The sequence below is a fragment of the Amblyraja radiata genome, chromosome 11 (assembly GCF_010909765.2).
Source record: "Amblyraja radiata isolate CabotCenter1 chromosome 11, sAmbRad1.1.pri, whole genome shotgun sequence".
Lineage (NCBI taxonomy): Eukaryota > Metazoa > Chordata > Chondrichthyes > Rajiformes > Rajidae > Amblyraja > Amblyraja radiata.
This window is the reverse complement of record NC_045966.1, coordinates 55722725-55737264: the sequence shown is the minus strand read 5'-3', so window position 1 is coordinate 55737264 and position 14540 is coordinate 55722725. Positions and strand designations below refer to the sequence as shown.

The 14540-nt window shown below is 45.2% G+C and overlaps 1 protein-coding gene across 1 annotated transcript in view; it reads left to right on the top strand.

Annotated features, from left to right (window-relative positions):
- The window catches only part of dock2 (dedicator of cytokinesis 2), a 703541-nt gene that overhangs the window by 469601 nt on the left and 219400 nt on the right, over positions 1–14540 (top strand). Inside the window, exon 28 of the mRNA XM_033029960.1 lies at positions 2610–2708. Within this exon, the coding sequence (XP_032885851.1) occupies positions 2610–2708 (99 nt within the window). The remainder of the gene's footprint in view (positions 1–2609; positions 2709–14540) is intronic.

Genomic DNA, 14540 nt, shown 5'->3' with positions numbered 1-14540 from the left:
TCTGGGCGATGAACCTATCCCAGGGGCCCGTCTTAGAGCCCTATGTGCACGGCTCAACAGGGGTTCATGATCCAAATTCAGAATATCCATTAAAAGTTTTGCAACAAATTTTCGAGGATCTTGACTCCCCTCACGACCTTCGCTCAGACCAACTATACGCAAATTTTTACGGCGTTGGCGTCCCTCCAGATCAATACATTTCTCGTTTGTTTTACGTAATAATTCTAAGAGGCGTTTGTTCTCGGCACGGAGTTTTTCAGTCTCCTTAGTATTCACTTCAGCAATTTTAGTTAGCACTTTAATTGCTTCGCCTTGTTGGTCTAGCGAAATTTTAGTAGGATCTATCTTGTCATCCAGATTTCTTTCCATCCCAGCAGCTATATCCTTTACATCCTCAATTTGAGTTTGTAACTCGGCATTAGCCTTTTCCTTCCACTCATCCATCATACTTTTTACCGTCGTTATAACTTGTTTTATTAAGTCTTCTTTATCTTCTTTATTTTTCTCGTGAGACACCAGCATATCCGCTTTTAAACTTTTTATCTCCTCCATATACTCCTTCCTCTGCTTCTTTATCTCCTCCATATACTCCTTCCTCTGCTTCTTTATCTCACCTAGAATGGTAGTCTTAAGTTCCTCCATTTCAGCTTTCCTCTGTGAGATATCTTCTTGAGAAGCAGCAGCAGCAGCAGCTCCCGAGCTGAGGCCAGTTTCCCTTCTCGTAGCTTTTTTTCCAGTGGTGGGGGGAGGGGAGCGCTGGGTCATAATTTCTTCTTAAAATCGCGCGCCTGATGACGTCACGCACCTTTTAAACGCTGCCGGAGCCGTTCGCAATCGATCTCCTGTGGTAAGTGCGTTTGTTTGACCCTTTTACCCCCGTTTTAAATTCTGTTTTTTGCGGAGCTGTAATGGCGCGATTCCACTCACATCGTGGCGCCAACCGGAAGTCTCATGGAATATATTTAAAGTAGAAATTGATAAAAATTTGAAAGGTCGAGGCATTGAGGGTTATAGAGATCTAGCACTGAAGAAGAGTTAAGGCCAGTTTATATCAGCCATGATCATGTTGAATGAAGGGGCAGACTACAGAAGCCTCGTAACCTACTACAATTGACACAACATTCTGGAATAACAGCGGGACATGTAGCATCTCTGGATAGAATGAATGGGTGAGGTTTCGGATCGAGACCCTTCTTTTGACTGAAAGGTCTCGACCCATAACATCATCCATTCCTTCTATCTAGAGATGCTGCCTGGCCCGCTGAGTTACTCCAGCATTTTGTGTCTATCTTCAGTGTAAACCAGCATCTGCAGCTCCTGCCTACACAACCTACTCCATTTTTTGTTTCTTGGATCTTTGTGTGTTTTCCGTTCTACCACTGCTAAATATTCATGCTGTGTGGCTCAAGACACTCCTCTTGGCATCCACTAGTGAGATAGCCCATGATCTTGTTACTTCCAGGAGATCAGTGAGTGAATGTCGAGTAAGGCAGAGAGATTTCACAACACATTGCTATACCAGCTTGAAATACCAACCTCACACAACTCCTGATTAAGCATTTTCTCCCACTCCAGAAGTTTGGAAATGTAATTCTGGCAATAATCAAAATATTTCAGCATAGTGATGCAAAGCCTGATGATATTTATGCAGTGTTTTTCAGAAGCCTGCTAAATTTAAAGTGTAACTTCCATGGGTGCTATTGTCTTTCACATAATTACTACTTGTGTTAAAGATTAATTTTCAACTTCCCAGATGGGATTAGTGGGCAATGTAGCCTGTTCAGTGCAGGAAGAGGAGTGGGTGTAACACGTTGAAGGGTGCAAACTAGCAGTGGAGAGGGTAATGTGTCTATTTTATCAGACTCCTCATTCCACACATAGAGTTATGGGCCTGTCTCACTTAGGCAATTTTTTAGGCAACTACAGGCGACTAGTTTGCTGCCACATGTTCGCCGGTGGTCGCCGGGAGTAGTCTCCTCAGTTGCGCAAAAAGTCGTAGCGTCTTTCTGGTTGCCGCTAAATTTTGAACATGTTGAAAACATTTCGGCGACAGTGGGTTTGACGCCAATGAGCGTAGCTTGACTTCTCCTGACGTAGGTGCTGTCGTAGGTTGTCAACGGTTTTTCGGCCACCTGCTACAACTATGACAGTCGCCGGCAGTAGCCTAAAGAAATTCACCAAGTGGGACAGGCCCATTACTTCACCCTCTACCAAAGACAATAAAAAGCATAAGTAGGTTAATATCTTTGTGATCCATGTTGCCAGAACAAAACATTGTGGTTTTAAAGGCCCCTCTGGACAGTTGTCAATATAAAATTACTATAAAAACACAAAGTGCTATAACACCAGGATAAGCACTCAACCAAGAAAACAAAGCGCAAAGCCAAAGTAGTATCTAAACTACGTATACACATTTATGGTATGAATAATATCTAGCTCCATATGTAATAATAAGCACATAAAAACGAATTGTGTACCTGTAGATGCAAATCCATCATTGGGTCAATCAAGTGGGTACCTCCTTCAGAAATAAATAAAAATAATGATAAGGAAAGAGTGCTTGAAATAGTATAATGTTGTTGATGGATGATTCTTTCTCTCCACTACAGAGTAACTTTGTGGCATGCATGACTGCAATACTCAAACAGATGACCAATGAACATTATTCCTGTTACCTGGAATCTTTCCGCACAAACCGAGACTTGGTTGTGAGTAAACTTTAATTTACTGATCAGTGAGCAATGAAGTGTTTATGCATTGATCCATATGATATTGCTAACTTGATTCTTTCTCTAAGTAAGAAAAGCCATCTTCATTTTAATGTGTTATTTACAAAGCTGGTGGTAGAGAAGAGAAATGTAATGCCATTTCTTAATTTCCTATTTTCTTATGTCAGTCTGAGGTGAAAGCAGAAATAGTGGCATGGATTTGGCATTGACCCAATTGCACACAAATAATTACATTTTAAGACCCTCTGTCAGAAGATGCTGATATGGACCAGTTTAGTTTTGTTTAGTTTAGAGATACAGCACGGAAACAGGCCCTTTAGCCAACCGAGTCCGCACCGACCAGTGATCCCTGCACATTAATATCACCCTACACATTAGGGACAATTTAACATTTATACATTTTTACCAAGCCAATTAACCTACAAACCTGTATGTCTTTGGGAGTGTGGGAGGAAACCGAAGATCTCAGAGGAAACCCACACAGCTCACAGGAAGAATGTACAAACTCCATACAGACTGCACCCGTAGTCAGGATCGAACCCGGGTCTCTGACTCTGTAAGGCAGCAGCTCTACTGCTGCACCACCATGCCATCTAAAACTAAAATGTGTTCCATAATTCCTTAAGACATAGAGGAAAACAAATGTAGTGCAGTGAGTCAATGTTAGCTCACAAAGCAATCTCATTCCCCCAATAGTTTTGCCAGTAACCTATTCTCTCCACATTCCCATCAATATCTCCTGAGATTCTACCACATACCTGCACACTTGATGGCAAAATTAAGCTACCAGACAAAAATCTTTGGGATATGGGAGAAAACTGGAGCATCTCGGGCAAACCTACATTGTCACAGGAGGGAAGTATAAATGTCACCGATGCAGAGCCAGAGTTCAGGATTGGCCACGGTGACTGGAGCTGTGAAGCAGCATCTCCACCAGCTGCACCACTGTGCACAGTGCCTGCTTGGGAGAGTTGCTACGAAGTCACCATTGTGAGTTCAGTTTGTTGCTTGTTGTATTGTACACCCTGCGCACTTTGATGTCGTTTTAAGTAACAGTCATACTGTACATTCTTAATGCAACCAAGGCTTCAAAAAGATGACTCCTTAGTAAAACCCAGTCACGTTATCCAGTCATGAACTGCACACGCTGAGACAATATGCTGTGTTTGTACGAGTTGCATGCAACATGAAAGTCTGTGACTGCACAAACTTTTCATTATACGTCAACTTGGAAGGTCCTTCCAATGCACATGCCTCAGTTAATGGCCACTGATAAGTGATAGCAAGTTGCAAACTTGATGCAAAGTAAAGCACTTGGTGATTGGTGCTGCAACACAACAACTTCTCACTCAACGACATCAAGCCTAAGGAACTAATCCTTGGCATCAGAAAGGGGAAGTTGGGATGTCTTTGGTGAATCGGTGGTGGGCAGCATTAGCAGCTTCAAATTTCTCCAGCACATAGATGTGATCACGCTGAGGGCATGAAAGTGCCTCTACTTTCATGGACGTTTAAAGAGATTCATCATGTTACTGGATACTTCTACAATCTTTCTCAGATCTCATGTAGAAAGTGTCTTGACTAGTTACAATATGGCCTAGTACGCATTTTCAATCTGCAGGGACACAAGCGGATGTAGAGAGTGATGGAATGAAGATAGGAGAGAATGGAGCAGCTGGGCTTGTACACTCTTGAGTTTAGAAGGATGAGAGGGTATCTCTTTGAAACATATAAGATTGTTAAGGGTTTGGACATGCTAGAGGCAGGAAACATGTTCCCGATGTTGGGGGAGTCCAGAACCAGGGGCCACAGTTTAAGAATAAGGAGTAAACCATTTAGAACGGAGACGAGAAAACACTTTTTCTCACAGAGAGTGGTGAGTCTGTGGAATTCTCTGCCTCAGATGGCGGTGGAGGCAGGTTCTCTGGATGCTTTCTAGAGAGAGCTAGATAGGGCTCTTAAAAATAGCGTTGTCAGGGGATATGGGGAGAAGGCAGGAACGGGGTAATGATTGGGGATGATCAGCCATGAATCATATTGAATGGCGGTGCTGGCTTGAAGGGCTGAATGGTCTACTCCTGCACCTATTGTCTATTGTCTATAGTCTAAGATAGACACAAAATGCTGGAGTAACTCAGCAGGGCAGGCAGCATCTCTGGAGAGAAGGAACGGGTGATATTTTGGGTCGAGGCCCATCTTCAGACTATGGAATGATGGAATGAACCCTGTTCCATCATGGGCACATGCCTTCCCTTCATCGAAAGCATCTACATGAGGAGCTGCCACAAGAAAGCAGCATCTGTCACCAAGGACCATCTGGGTCATACTGTATGCTCACTGCTTCCATGGGGACCCAGAAGCCTGAAGACCCACACCATCAAGTTCATGAACAACTACTTCCCTGCAAGTATCAGGTTCTTGAACCAATCTCTACAACTCTAATCCCACCTCAACCAAAGATTATAGAGCAGAGCGAAAAAAGCGTAGTATGACATGGGTGATTGTTGATGCCATTTTATTGTGCTACAATTTACAATAATCTATATTACCAAAACTCTGTTCTTGACCGGTTTTGGCTTTCTGTGCTGCGGTTTCCGAAAGTACACCGCCACCTACGGCCGTCACTTTTGGCCACCTCGCTCAGAGCCCCCCTCCGCCGCATGTGTGCCGAGGATTTTTCCCGTCGATGAAAATTGACAGAGATATTAATGTTTTTACAACATTCCCCATTCTCTCTGCTGCCCCTGCTGGAGGGAAGGGGGAGGGACAATAAAATAAGGAAGTGGTGTGCCTCAATCAGTCTCTGCAAGTGGTGTGCCTCAATCAGAGCTTTGAATGACACTGACAAATGTCTACAGCACTGTGAGTACCCTTAATTTGGTTTGAAAATGAAAATATGGTTAGAGGTAAAAAAGCACTGCCTGCAAATGGTTGTTTGGGTTTGGGTTGAAGTAAAATGGCACTCTCTCTCTCCCCCTCGTCCCTCTCCTCTCCCCCCCTCCCTCTCCTCTCCCCCCCCCCTCCTCCTCCTCCTCTTCCCCCCTCCCTCTCCTCTTCCCCCCCTCTCCTTTCCCCCCCCCTCTCCTCCCCCCCTCTCCTCTCCTCTCCCCCCCTCTCCTACCCCCCCTCTCCTCTACCCCCCTCTCCTCTCCCCCCCCTCTCCTCTCCCCCTCTCCTCTCCTCCCCCCCCTCTCCTCTCCCCCTCTCCCTCTCCTCTCTCTCTCTCCCTCCCTCCCTCTCCTCTCCCCCCTTCCCTCTCCTTTCCCCCCTCCCTCTCCTCTCCCCCCTCCCTCTCCTCTCCCCCCCTCTCCTCTCCCCCCCCTTCTCCTCTCCCCCCCTCTCCTCTCCCCCCTCTCCTCTCCCCCCCTCTCCTCTCCCCCCCTCTCCTCTCCCCCTCTCCTCTCCTCCCCCCCCTCTCCTCTCCCCCTCCCCTCCTCCCCCCCTCTCCTCCCCCCCTCTCCTCTCCCCCCTCTCCTCTCCCCCCTCTCCTCTCCCCCCTCTCCTCTCCCCCCTCTCCTCTCCCCCCTCTCCTCTCCCCCCTCTCCTCCTCCCCCCTCTCCTCTCCCCCCCTCTCCTCTCCCCCCCCTCTCCTCGCCCCCCCTCTCCTCTCCTCCCCCCCCTCTCCTCTCCCCCCCTCCTCTCCTCCCCCCCTCTCCTCTCCCCCCTCTCCTCTCCCCCCTCTCCTCTCCCCCCTCTCCTCTCCCCCCTCTCCTCTCCCCCCTCTCCTCTCCCCCCTCTCCTCTCCCCCCCTCTCCTCCTCCCCCCTCTCCTCCTCCCCCTCTCCTCCTCCCCCCCCTCCTACCTACGACCTCCTACGATCTTGTGACGCCCATGCCGCGAGTATGAGTCAAGGGCAAACTTGGCTGAGGTCGTGAATTAGATCGTGAAAGTGGGACAGGCCTTAAGCAAGATTGTTATTGCACCTGTACTCACCGTATTTGTACACAAAGGGTGGTGGGAGTATAGAACAAGCTGCCAGAGGAGGTAGTTGAAGATGGGACTATCCCAACGTTTAAGAAACAGTTAGATAGGTACATGGATAGGACACGTTTGGAGGGATATGGACCAAATACAGGCAGGTGGGACTAGTGTAGCTGGGACATGTTGGCCGGTGTGGGCCAGTTGAGCCGAAGGGTCTGTTTCCACACTGTATCACTCTATGGGAGAACAAACTCGACTTGACTTGGCTTGACCTTATATTAAGTCTGGGACAACATCTTAGTAGTTGGAGTTCAATGCTGGTCCACTTTGAATTGCTTAAAGGTAGATCAGTTGGCATCATAAATGAGGAAATCTGGAGAAGAGAATGATATTTAAAAGTCAGTAATTTCACTGAAGGCAAGTGAATAGATTCAAAAGTAAATTTTACAAAGTTTACTGCTAACAATTCTCTAAAAGAGATTGAAATGTAAATAAGCGGAAGGTAATTATAATTAATTAAACTGGTGAGAACTCAGCTGGGGGAATTATATTCAATTCTACATGCACTTCAAGAAGAATATTACATCTCATTGAACTCCATCTCAGTCTAAAAAACTTACATTTGGAGAGAATTAATGATGTAACTAAGGTGAGACATAGCTGAGGTGTTTAAAATAATTAAATGATTTTGCAAGGTGGATTCAAATTATTTTCACTGACGGATAACTTGAAGGATGGCTGTAAAATTAATAATAAGCTAAGAAGGGGTGATGTGCAAAATCTGGAATGCTCTCTCTGTGTGTGTCTCTCTCTCTCTCTCTGTCTCTCTCTCGCTCTCGCTCTCGCTCTCTACCTCACCTTCTTTCTTTCTTTCTTTCTTTCTTTCTTTCTTTCTCTTTCTCTCTCTTTCTTTCTCCTCTCTCACTCTCTTTCTTTCTCTTTCTTTCTCTTTCTCTCTCTCACTCAAGAGGCTCAGTTAAAATGAACAAGACTAATATTTTTGTTACCAAGTGTTTGGGCTTATGGATCTGGTATGGCTAAAGTGCCCTGCAGCCAAGATCTAATCAAATAACGAAACAAGCTCAAAAATCTAAATATCCCAGTCCATTTCCTCTGTTTCCCGTGAAATTCTGCTCCCTCTGGTGGTTGGTTGGGTCTGAGGTGAAAGGTATTTGAAATATCCCTCCATGACCTATCTTTGGCACGGGGAAGCTTGTGGGATTGCAGTTCAAGGGAAAAGGGAGCACAGTGTAGACATTGCTTGGTTGGAAGTAAGGCAATAGAGGACCCAGTGCTCTTGTGATTGTCTATGCTACACCTGGTCGGGGACTACTTTCTGCTGGGCCTGAAGCTGCCAACTGTGATTGAAACTATCCTTCAAGATGATCATACTCCCCCACAGCAATTTGAAAGCATGGGTGGTCCAGTTTCCTCCCACATCCCAAAGACGAGCAGGTTGGTAGTTTAGGAAGGAACTGCAGATGCTGATTTACACCGAAGATAGGTACAAAATGCTGGAGTAACTCAGCGGGCCAGGCAGCATCTCTGGCTAGAAGGAATGGGTAACATTTCAGGTTGAGACCCATCTTCAGGTTGGTGGTTTAATTGGCCACATAGGTTATCCCTAATGTGCAGCTGAGTGAGAGAATCCAGGGGGATGTTAACAAGAATGTGCGGAGAAGAAAAATGGAATTGATGAAGTATAAGGGTAAGTGGGTGGCTTATAGTTGCCACAAACTCAGTGAGCTGAAGGGCCTGTTTCTATGCTATACATCTCTCTGGCTCAGTGACACTTTCTATCCCCAATTGGATGAACAGTTCCTCCCCTCAGTCCAATATTCCTTCCTTTCCACAAAGATTTTTACAATGGATTGCTTATATTGGTCTCGAAGAGATTAATTTTTAATTCCTGGTGAATCCAGTGCCGACGAGCGAGATAGGTTCGATCCATCTGCTCCACCTGGAGATGCTTAGTTGCTGCAGTTGCAAGTCTTTGGCCAAATCACCCTGCAATCTTGTTTTATTTTGAAAGAAGAGCACAGCTGTGCTTGGCTGGTATTTGGACGGGAGATAGCCTGGAGCGGCAGGCTGTCGGAGGAACAGTATCTTTTCATTCTGTACACATTTCAAAATTCCCGTTCCAATGTGTAGTCTCTTATTTTTATCCACTTTAATAACCATCTGGTATTCCTTTTTGTATTGTAATCCAGAATTTCATGATTCAAATGCTACGAAGTTGCAGGGAAAACTCTACTTGGCATCAGGGGCTTGAACTTGGAATGGTTCCATTCTATTTCTAAGTACTGACTAACCCTCAGTTATGAGCTTGTGTATGTACTTGCTTCAGTGCCCACATAATGTTCCAATCACAAATTTCTGGATGACAAGCAGATGGCTGTTACAGTGGATAAAAATAAGAGTGTATGTTGGAACAAGAATTTTGAGATGTGCAGAGAATCAAAAAGCACTGTTTCCCTCACAGTTTACAGCTCCAGGCAGTTGTCTAAATAGCAGCCAATTGCTACTGTGCTTAGCTTTCAAAATCAGATAAGATCTCAGGGCGATTTAGCTGCAAACCTGAAACCACAACAACTAAGTATCTCCAGGTGGCTTGTCATTCAAATGAGAATTGGATTTGAACCAGAAACTTCATTCACGGAGATTTGATGAGGTTTGATGTGTACATTGCGGGAATGATCCCCACAGAGACCAAAGAGCAGAATTGCAGAGGGGAGATAACAGTGGTTGCCCCTGTCATAAGTACCGCATGTGATCGTGTGGGGCCAAGGAGCTCTTCTAAAGCTAAAGGCAATGAGCTTCAAAAAAAAAATGGTTGATATCAGATCATATGAAGGAACATGGTTATGTGTGTTGGAGAGAGTCTGAAGAAGGGTCTTGACCCAAAATGTCACCCATTCCTTCCATCCAGAGATGCTGCTGTCCTGCTGAGTAACTCCACCATTTTGAGTCTATCTATGGGTGGTGGAGGTCAGTTCAGCCCCTCACTACTGAAGTTACATCGGCCACCCTCCTAGGCCCAACCATTTTCACCTGTTTCATCAATGGCCTTCCTGTCAGCAAATAGTCAGAATGAAGAATGAGTGTACAATGTGCTATTACATTTTTAACTCCTTAAGGGCCTGTCCCACTTTCACAAACTAATTAACGACCTGTGCCGAGTTTGCCCTTGACTCGTACTCACAGCATGGTCATCACAAGGTTGTAGGAGGTCGTAGGTAGGTTGTGATGCTAGTCGTAGGTACTCGTGGCATCAAGTAGGTTGGGGCGTTTTTTCAACAGGTTAGAGGTGGAGCACATGCACGTCTGTCACATCTGGATGGACTGCTAGGGTACCTGGAGGGATGTGAGGGAGGAGGTATAGATACAGGTGTCACCTCTCCTGCAGTTGCAGGGGAACATACCTGGGGAGGGGGTGATTTCTGTAGGAAGGGATCAGTGGACCAAGGAGTTGTCATCATCATCATCATCATCATCATCGTTGAAAACATCAACGGGCACGGTGCCTTACAATGCTATGTACGACTGTGATCGCAAGTTCCACTGAAGTGTGGATGGCCGTTGGCTCGCTAGGAGCTCATCCGCCCTTGGACAGGTCTTGTTTTTGGTCCTGCTGGGGGTCCACAGCCCCCTCCTCACCTGGCAAACCAGGTGGGGGAGACGGTTTAGTCGCCGACTATCCAACGGTATTACATGGTACCCGTGGCGGTGGGAACTCCCCCCAACCTGACCTGTGTTGTGGAGTGAGTGATCTCTGTGAAACTTGGAAAAGGGTGGGGATGAGAAGATGTGACTGGTGGTGGGATCACATTGAAGGTTGCGGAAATGTTGGGGAACGATGTGTTGAATGCAGAGGTTTAGTGGAGTGGAAAGAATGTTTCCTGCTATTTTCTTCCCTCCCTTGTCTAGTGTCTAATGTCTAGCAATACCCTTCCATAGAAACATAGAACCAATCCCCACCAATCCTTGCTCTGAACTGATTTCTTTAACCTGCTTTCTTTTAACCTAAAGCCATATTTTTTTTGTAAGATCCATCTTATCCCTTGCCTCGAAGGTAGACACAAAATGCTGGGGAAACTCAGCGGGTGAGGCAGCATCTCTGGGTAGAAGTTAATGGGCCTTGCCTCTGTGCTCACTATATTGCTGACTGTTCAACCTCCCCTTCTGAAACCACGTGTTACCTGATACTGTTCCCTCAAAAATAAGTAATTTACTTCTCTATTCCAGTAAATACCAGTCGGTGCAAACAAAGCCAGCTGAGCCAGAATGCCAGTAAATAATTTACCTATCGTGAAAAGGATGTCCAGGATATAGAATGGGAAGAACTGACCCTGTTTCCTTGACTCTCAGGCTCTGTCAGTGTGAGAGAGCAGAGAAGAAAGGAGAAAAAAGGGGAAAGGGTGCAAGAGAGAAACAAGTGAAAAGCAAAAAGAGTGCAAGAGGGAAGGAAGGCAACAGAGCAGGGAGATGGAGTCATGCAAGAAAGGAGACCGGGGGGAGGGGGGAATGCAAGATGGAGATAGTTTGAATGAGGCAGAGTAAACAAAGAGAGAACGAATGACCAAAAACATGCGAATGGAAAGATAAATGGAGAGAAAAAAAAGGGAAAGAACTTCGGGGAAGATTTGTACTGAGATCTAGCTGGAAACAGGCCCTTCGGCCCACCGGTTCCGCGCCAACCAGTGTTCCCCACACATTAACGCCATCCAACACACTAGGGATAATTTACAATTTTACCAAAGCTAATTAACCTACAAACCTGTACGTCTATGGAGTGTGGGAGGGAACCAGAGCACTTGGAGAAAACCCACGCGGTCACGGAGAGAACGTACAAACTCCATACAGACAGCACCAGTAGTCAGGATGGAACCCGGGTCTCTGGTGCTGCGATCTTCACAGAATCGGTGAAAATGGGCAAACATACTTTAAAATATCCCCTATGGAGGAGATTTTTCAGCAGCGGGAAATTTTCAAACAATAGGATGCAGTTTCAGGGTCAGAAGCTGGTCTTTTTAAACCGAGCTGTGTAGAAATTGAACCTTGCATAGGCAGTGCATATCTGGATTTCTCTACTGGAAGAGTTGTGGAGGCCAGCTCATTACAAATATTTAAGGGGAAGGTAACAACATTTCTGAAAGTTCGGGGGATTGAGGGCTGTTGGGATTTGATAAAGAGCAGGAGTTAATGCAGGAGTTAAAGAGGTAGAACAGCCATGATCATATTGAAAGATGGGACAGGCTTGAGGGGCTGAGTGACCTTCCCCTGCTCTTATTTTTCCAGAGACATTAGGGATTGCAGATGTTGGAAACCTGAGCAAAAGCTAACAGCTGGAAGAACAGTGCATCAGGCAGCATCCGTGGAGGGAAATGGACAGACAACATTTTCTGTTGGGGCAAAGGTCCTGAGTTCCTGCAGTGGTCTGCTTTTTGCTCCCATTTTCTTGAGATAGATATATAGGCCGAGAGAAGTTCTTAAGTGAGAGGGACAGAAGAAGATGAAAAAAATAAGAAGAGGAAATATCAGATGGAAATGTGATTTATTATAAATGTTTTTAAACAATAGAAAAGAGAGCTAAAGGAATAACTTGGACATGCTTGAGGATATTGCTCTCATATTGTTAAGATTCGTTCAGGATAATTGGCCGCTTGCACAGCCTTCAGAAAAACATTGGGTAATCCCAAAAAGGCACAAAGCGACAGTCAATGAGTAAAGGGGAGCAGAGGAGAAAACCAAAATCCAAATACTTCCTTAAGAAAGTGTTCAAGAAAGAACAGCAGAAAAATCGAAGGTAGACAAAAATGCTGGAGAAACTCAGCGGTTGAGGCAGCATCTATGGAGCAAAGGAATAGGCGACATTTCGGGTGGAGACCCTGAGGTTCCTTTGCTCCATAGATGCTGCCTCACCCGCTGAGTTTCTCCAGCATTTTTGTCTACCTCCTCATGAAAATCCTCAGTTTGTTGAGCTTATGATTAAGCACTGTTAATCTACAGTTCCCCAGTTTACCTCATCCAACATCCACATTATACAGCCATCCCCTGTGCAAAGGTTCTTCATTCAGAAGGTCATGCCACCATCTGACAGATTAAAACACATTAGCACAGATCCCTGGAAATCCTAATTTGATAATAGAAGGCAATTGTTAGCAATTGCACTTCTATTTTCATGCATTGATCAATATTTCTGAGCTCAAATTTATTGAGTTCATATCCGAGCTGCCAAGGAAATTGATTTCCACACTTTGGATAACAGGAACATAAAAATCCTTAAAACAATCTTCTGAAGTCTGAGAAATTGGAAGGTCCAGTGGTGTAGTGGTAGAGTTTCTGCCTTCCAGCGCCAGAGACCTAGATTCAATCCTGACTACGGGTGATCTCTGTATAAATTTTGTACGATCTCCCGGTGACTTGCATGGGTTTTCTCAGGGAGCTCCAGTTTCCTGCCACAATCCAAAGATGTCCAGGTTTGCAGGTTAATTAGCTTGGTCCCTAGTGTGTGTAGGATAGTGTTAGTGTGTGTGGATCGTTTGTCTGTTTCCATGCTAAACCTTTAAACTAAACTAAAACCGAAGCCTCCATGCTAAGTATAGTGACCAGCTTTCAATAGGCAATAGTGGTGGAAAATGGACTAATCTCAGTTTATGGAAGGAGCATGTGTTTAATGGGATCTGCCTTGGTTTCTTGCCAATATACAGTAATGCATGAATTTATATCGCACAATGAAAATATGTCAAAGTAAACTGAACAATAACTTTTCAGAAAGCAGTGACTCTCACCAATGTAGATACATGATAAGCTGAACTGCACACCACAATAAAAGTTATGTATAGTTTGTCTGTTTTCAGATAACAAAGAATTTTTATCAGGGCCATGAAAAAAATGTAAGTCCTAAAGAAGACCATCGGATATCATAATTGATTCCACACAGTAGCTATTCCACACAGTAGCATTCTTTCCCGATAGGGTATTTAGTTGTAGTTTTAGAGATGTAGCATGGAAACAGGCCCTTCGGCCCACTGGGTCCGCGCCAAGCAGCGACCCCCACATATTACACTATCCTACACACACTAGGGACAATTTCTACATTTACCAAGCAAATTAACCTACATATCTTCACGTCTTTGGAGTGTGGAAGGAAACCGAAGACCTCGGAAAAAACCCACGCAGGTCACGGGGAGAATGTACAAACTCCGTACAGAGAGCACCCGACAGTAGTCGGTATCGAACCCAGGTCTCCGGCAATGCAAGTGCTGTAATGCCCCTGTCCCACTTAGGAAACCTGAACCGAAACCTCTGGAGACTTTGCGTCCCACCCAAGGTTTCCATGCGGTTCCCGGAGGTTTTTGTCAGTCTCCCTAATGGTCGAAAGTGGTTTCCGCTTCTTCTATGTTCCGGCGATTATTTCAAAACATTCAATACCGGCCGCGACTAAGGATAGGTTGCCGTTTTAAAAATTGGTAATTTTTTAGTCGAAGCCGGTTGCGATGCTAGTTGAAGGTGGTTGCCGGAGGTTGCAGCTAGTGGAAGGTAAGACCTGCAACCTCCGGGAACCGCACGGAAACCTTGGGTGGGGCGCAAAGTCTCCAGAGGTTTCCGTTCAGGTTTCCTAAGTGGGACAGGGGCATTAGGAAGCAACTCCAGTATATATATACCCCCATATATGGTGGGTATATAGTCTCAGAGGAATATTACAATACCAAGATGCAGAATGATTAAGGTTCGACAAACCTACCATCCTCCATCAGAGTATTTGCATAACACAGCGATGATATTAATAACTAAACGAAGGGATCTATCTCTATCAATTGGTCAACAACAATCCCACATAAAGAAAATATGCCAGCTTTGAGAATCATAGATTTAGTTTAGTTTAGT